At 47.4% G+C, this 6,135-nt stretch overlaps 2 protein-coding genes across 2 annotated transcripts in view; one reads left to right on the top strand and one right to left on the bottom strand.

Moving 5' to 3' along the window:
• The window catches only part of EAH_00046660 (hypothetical protein, conserved), a gene marked incomplete at both ends in the record, with an annotated part of 13,007 nt that extends 9,907 nt beyond the window's left edge, over positions 1–3,100 (bottom strand). The window contains 3 exons of the mRNA XM_013394663.1: positions 73–862; positions 1,624–1,688; positions 2,514–3,100. Of these exons, the coding sequence (XP_013250117.1) occupies positions 73–862; positions 1,624–1,688; positions 2,514–3,100 (1,442 nt within the window). The remainder of the gene's footprint in view (positions 1–72; positions 863–1,623; positions 1,689–2,513) is intronic.
• Positions 3,101–4,068: 968 nt separating this feature from the next.
• On the top strand, positions 4,069–5,520 carry EAH_00046650 (hypothetical protein; the record flags this gene model as incomplete). Its single annotated transcript, XM_013394662.1, has 3 exons — positions 4,069–4,395; positions 4,694–4,788; positions 5,433–5,520. 3 exons carry the CDS (start codon positions 4,069–4,071, stop codon positions 5,518–5,520), a joined length of 510 nt encoding a protein of 169 aa, XP_013250116.1.
• Positions 5,521–6,135: the final 615 nt, after the last annotated feature.

The raw sequence follows: 6,135 nt of genomic DNA, 5'->3' as shown, positions 1-6,135 counted from the left end.
GCAGCAGCAGCAGCAGCAGCAGCAGCAGCAGCAGCAGCAGCAGCAGCAGCAGCAACAGCAACAAAGCCGTACGCGAGGTCCCAAACTCGAAGACAGCCGCAAGGGGCGACAGCAGCGCAGCACACCGACCCCATGAGAGGAGCAGGCAGCCCCTGCTGCGCAGCAGCAGCAGCAGCAGCACTCTGCTGCTGCTGCTGTTGCTGTTGCTGTTGCTGCTGCGGCGATGTCGCTGTAGTTTGCTGCCCTGCTTGCGGCATCACAACAGAAGCAGCTGAAGACGAGAGCCCTGAAGAAGGAGCGGTGGAGGCATTCATTTTTACATCGTGCTGTTGCTGCTGCTGCTGTTGCTGCTGTTGCTGCTGCTGCTGCTGCTGACCACGCCTGCGAGGAGTGCCTGCAGCAGGGCTTGTTTCTGCTGCACTATTAAGAAGGCCGCTATGGGGGCCCCATTGGCTGTGGGGGGCCCCAGGGGGCCCCCCAGCAGGGGGGCCCCCCAGAATGTCTCTATACACCGTGTTAAGTCTTTCAATCCATTCATCAGCATCAAAGGGTGGAGGTTGCTGAGCAGCAAAGGAGACAGGGCCCCCTGCGGGGCCCCCTGCAGGGGCCCCCACAAAGGAGACACCGCAAACAGCACAGCAGCAGGGGCCCCCTGTGGGGCCCCCCGAGGGGCCCCCCGAGGGGCCCCCTGGGGGGCCCCCAGAAGCAACACCGAGAGAATCTGAGCTGCCTGATGAAGAGACAGCAGGGGTCCTAGGAGCCCCTTGGGGGCCCCTAGGGGCCCCCAAGGGGCCCCTAAAGGAGAGCTCACAGACAGGAGAGAAGGCAGACCAGGTATCAAGGACGAGGCCCCTTCCTGCACCTGTAAAAGGAGACAGACAGACGAAAAGGAGACAGATTGAAGAAAAGGAGACAGATTGAAAGAAAAAGAGACAGGGACACTGCAGACTGAGAAGCAAATAATATATATATATATGTATAGATAGATACGTATATATATATATTTATTTATATATTTATATAGACAGAGAGACAGAGAAGGGATGAGACAGAGAAATGGAGACAGAAAGAAGACACCGCAGAAGTTAAAGAAAAGACAAATAAATAATAAACGAGAAGGAGAGAAAAAGAAAGAAAGGAGACAATAAGAAGCAGACAATAAGAAGGAGACAATAAGGAGACAGCAAGGAGACAGAGACAGAGACAAAGACAGAGAGGAGAGAGAGTGAAGCAGCAAAGAGACAGGTGGAGACAAATAAGGAGACACGCGAAGAGACAGAAAGAGACAAAAAGAGACAAGGAGAAGACAAAGAGAAGCAAAGGGAGACAAACAAAGAAGAGCAGACAGACAGAGACAAATAAGGAGACAAACAAGGAGACAGAAAGGAGACAAATAACAGAGACAAAGAGACAAAAAAGAGTTAAAAAGAGAGACAGAAACCCTACCAGACCCCAACAAGGAGGAGACAAACGGAGACAAAAGGAGACAAATGGAGAGGCGACAGAAAGGAGACAGAAAGGAGACAAAAAGGAGACAGAAAGGAGACAGAAAGGAGACAGAAAGGAGACAAATAAAAGAGACAAACAGACAAAAAAAGTTTAAAAAGGAGACAGAAATCCTACCAGACACCAACACAAAACGCGGGTCAGCGAGGGTCTCCACAGCAGAGGCCTCAAAAGGCAAACGCCTGCAGACACCGCAGCAAAAGGAGACAGAAGAAATAAAAGATAAAATATATTAAAGGAGACAGAAGAAATAAAAGATAAAATATATTAAAGGAGACAGAAGAAATAAGATAAAGTATATTTAAAAAGACAGAAGAAATAAGCTAAAATATACTAAAGGAGACAGAAGAAATAAGATAAAATATACTAAAGGAGACAGAAGAAATAAGATAAAATATATTAAAGGAGACAGAAGCAGCATAAAGAGGAGACAAACAATATCAAAAGGAGACAGAGAATATATGAATAAGAGGTAAAACAGACAAGGAGACAAAAACATAACAACAAGAGAGAAAAAGGAGACAGACACCGCAGCAGAAGGAGACAGAGAAATATAAATAAGAGAAGAAGATATAAAAGGAGACAGTAAAAACATCAAGAGGAGACAGAAAGACAAAAGGAGACAAAAAACAATAAAAAAGGAGACAGTAAACAGTATTTATTATCTAATGTCTCGGTAGATATAAAAATATATGTTAAAGATATAAACATATTTATATATTTATTAAGAATATATATACATATGTATATAAACAAATATATATATATATATATACGCATATATATATATATATATATCTTTAATAAAGAGGAGACAACAAGACAGAGAGAGACAATAGAGAGACAAAACAGACAGAGATAGAAAGGAGACAGAGACAAAAGGAGACAGAGACAAAAGGAGACAAAAAAGGCAATGAAAGGAAGAGAAGAAGAGACAAAGAGAGAGATAAAAGGAGACAGAAAGAGCAGCAGAAGGAGACAAGGAGATAGTTTAAGAGCTGCTGCACCTGACGAGCAGACAGCGACCATCAGAGAGAGACCATAGGCGGGCCCTGCAATCAGAGTGTAGAGACACTAGAAGCTCTTGACTTGTAGACTGCAGCGCAGCAAGAGGAGCAGCAACGAAGCATGCTGCTGTTGCTGCTGCTGCTGTCCCCCACTCAGGCAGCAGCACCAGATGGGGCAGCAGCAACGGGCTACGACAACCCGATTCTTCTGCTGCTGCTGCTGCTGCAGCTGCTGCTCTTGTTGCTGCTCCTCCTGAGCTTGCTGTTGCTGCTGCTGCTGCTGCTGCTGCACATCCTGGTGCTTGGCCAGCAGCAGCAGCAAGGCCTGCAGCAGCAGCAGCAGCAACTGGATCTCGTTCTTGCGTGGAGCATCTGTTTCCTTCGCTATTGCTTCTCTCACTGCTGCTGCTGCTGCTGCTGCTGCAGAGCTGCTGTTTGCTGCTGCGTAGCTGCCACACGTAAAGGTAGCCTTGCTGCGTTCCTGTGATGCAGAGAGAAGAGAAAAAAGAAAAAGATAAAACGGAGACAGAAGAGGAGACAAAGACGTCTGGCCACACCACTGAGGCCAGCCACTTAGGATCTAACATCCCACAATAGCAGCAGCAGCAGCAGCTGCAGCAGCTGCTGCTGCTGCTGCTGCTGGTCCTGGGGCCCTTCTTGCTGCTGCTGCTGCTTCTGCTGCTCTCCCTGAAGGTGCCGTTACGCTGGCGGGTGCAGCAGCAACCTGCTCTATTAGTTAACCTCAGGGATACCTAGTGCTGCTGTTGCTGCTGCTGCTGTTGCTGCTGCTACTGCTGCTGCTGCTGCTGCTGCTGTTGCTGCTGATAGAGTGTGGGTCCCTGAAGCTCTGCAGAGGACACAACAATTGTCTGCTGCTGCTGGTTGTGCAGCTGGGGAGGGCCAGCAGCAGCAGCTGGTGCTTTTGCTGCAGCTGGAGCTGCTGTTGCTGCTGCTGCAGATGCTGCTGCTGCTACTCATGCAGCTACTCTAGCTGCCAGAGGAGAAGCAGCAACTCCTGAATGAAATTGTTGCTGCTGCTGCTGCTATATATTATAATGTGTATTGCGGCACTGCATACTATGGGCCTCTCTTGCGTGAGGGAACCTGCTGGGGGCCCCAGTCTGCTGCTGCTGCTGCTGCTGCTGCTGCAGCTGCTGCTGCTGCTACAGAGGAGCAGCCTGTTAAGCCCTTTTAATAAATATTTTTATTTATATTTCCTTCATTTGCAGACTACCACAACCTTTACTCTAACCGCAGTAGCAGCAGCAGCAGGTACGCTTGCTGCTGCTGCTGCTGCTGCTGCTGCTGCTGCCGATGCTCGCTGCTGCAGGAAACCCCCCCTGTCGTTGTCTTGCTGCTGGGGGGCCCCACGGCCTTGTTGTGTGTGCAGCACCTTCTGTCTTTAGTTTTGTCTTTTGTTAGCTTTGTCTTTATTTTATTATCTCCTTGAGCAGCATTTTTAAACATCCCTGCTCCTTCAGCTGCTGCTGCTGCTGCTGCTGCTGCACCCTTGCTGCTGTCGGCTGGGTTTCGGCGGCTCCTACGTTTCACAGACATGCCCCGCGAATATCGGTCCTGGCGGGCTGCTGCTGCTGCTGCTGCTGCTGCTGCAGCAGCCTTGTTGCTGCTGCAGCAGCAGCCAGCAGCAGAAGCTTTTGCTGCAGGGGGGCCCCCCACCCCCCTGCTGCCGTCCTCGATAACTAGCAGCAAAAGATTTTTCTCTGTACGCAGCAGCTCTCCAGATGTTGCTGCTGCGGCACCTGTAGCTTCTCAGTCTTATCAACCCGTCACAGCAACAACAGCAGCAGCAGCAACAACAGCAACAGCAGCAGCAGCAGCAGCAACAGATTCTGCTGATCCTTCAGAGACAGGAGAAGAAGAGGTGAGCATCTCCTTCTCTGTGGTGTACATTGAGCTTTAAGGTGTATATTAACAGCCTTTAAGCTGTCTATAAATGTATATATAAAGATGCTCATATATAAAAATATAATATATATATATATATATATATATATATTATTTATTTATATTTATATTTATATTTATATTTATTTATAATTATATATTTATAGTTCGTTAGATGATGAAGTATGCACCGCGTATATCTCCTCCCAGGACTAAAACAGCAACACCCACTCCTGCTGCTGCTGCTGTTGCTGCTGCTGCTGCTGCTGCTGCAGGTGGGGGGTTCGACTCGAGTGACACGCAGCGATTTGCTGCTGCGTGTGAGTAAAGAGACAGGAGCCTCTCGTTCGTTAACAGATAAAGTGTTGCGGTCTTTTATATTTAATATTGTCTCCTCTTTAAGTGAAGGTAGAGATGTTTATATATCAAACCTCGGCAGCTTTAGCTTAAGAAGAAGAGGGGCTAGAGTAGCTAGAAACCCTAAGACAGGTGCTGCTGTTGCTGCTGCTGCTGCTACGTTCCCCGTCTTATCCTTCTCTAAATCTGTACGTGCTGCTGTTAGAGACACAATACCGTTAATGCATCATCAAACACAAGAAGAGACACCCGAAAACGAAGCAAACTCAGCCCCCACACACCAGCTGCAGCAGCAGCAGCAGCAGCAGCAACAGCAGCAGCAGCAGCAGCAAAAAAAACATGGGTCTAAGCTCTTCGGGTGGATGCCTTGAAAGCCGTCATCCCCTAGTTAACCCTAAACCCTAAACCCTAAACCCTTGAGGGTGCAGCACAGAGTTTGTTTGCTGCAATGCTGCAGCAAACTGCTCTGGCTTGGCTGAAGCTCAGCCTAAACCCTAAACCCCTTTTTAATCATTCTTGTCGTTTTATCTGCTGCTGCTGTTGCTGCTGCTGTTGCCGCCTCCACAGCCAGGAGCCGATAGGCCCAGGGTTTACTGGTGTTTATTAGGGCTTACTAGGGTTTGTGAGGGTTTAGGGTTTAGGGTTTAGGGTTTGTAGAACCAGCGGAGCAGGGAAAGGGCTGCTTAGGAGACAGGAAGCCTTCTTGGATGGGGCAGCAGCTGCCGGTGCTGCAGCAGCAGATTGAGGGTTTAAGAGATAAGGATTGCTTCACATGCTAGGGTTTAGGGTTTGGGGCTTAGGGTTTGGCGATTAGGGTTTAGGGTTTACACTCATGCTTCTGACCTGAAGCCTCAGGTCAGAAGCATGACTGAAAGATGTTCCTTCAAGATTATTCATCTGAGTCAGGGAATAAAAATTAGGGTTTAGGGTCTACGATTTAGGGTTTAGGGTTTAGGGTTTAGTGTGTGTCTCTAAGATAATTGATTTCTACGCCAGATAGCTGAGGTGTATGTACAGGAAATGCTTGAAGTTTATTTTCTTTAAAATTATATTTATATTTTGCATTTTCTCCCTTAATTTGGAGGGTTTAGGGTTTAGGGTTTATTAGGGTTTATTAGGGTTTATTAGGGTTTATTAGGGTTTAGGGTTTGTCTGCTAGCCACCAGCCAGTCGGAGACATCCATCAATCGAATGTATTGCATTATTTAAACATTTATTTTAATTAATTTAAGAAAACTGAGTTTATTATTTGTTTATTATTTAAATATATTTTTATTTCTTCTTCTTTTGCTTTTATATGCTGCAGCTGCTGCCGTGCGGCTTGCTGCGCATCGAGCGGTGCTTCCTGGTGTATGTACAC

The sequence above is a fragment of the Eimeria acervulina genome, genomic scaffold (assembly GCF_000499425.1).
Source record: "Eimeria acervulina Houghton genomic scaffold, Eah_scaff696, whole genome shotgun sequence".
Lineage (NCBI taxonomy): Eukaryota > Apicomplexa > Conoidasida > Eucoccidiorida > Eimeriidae > Eimeria > Eimeria acervulina.
This window is presented reverse-complemented; position numbering and strand designations above follow the sequence as displayed.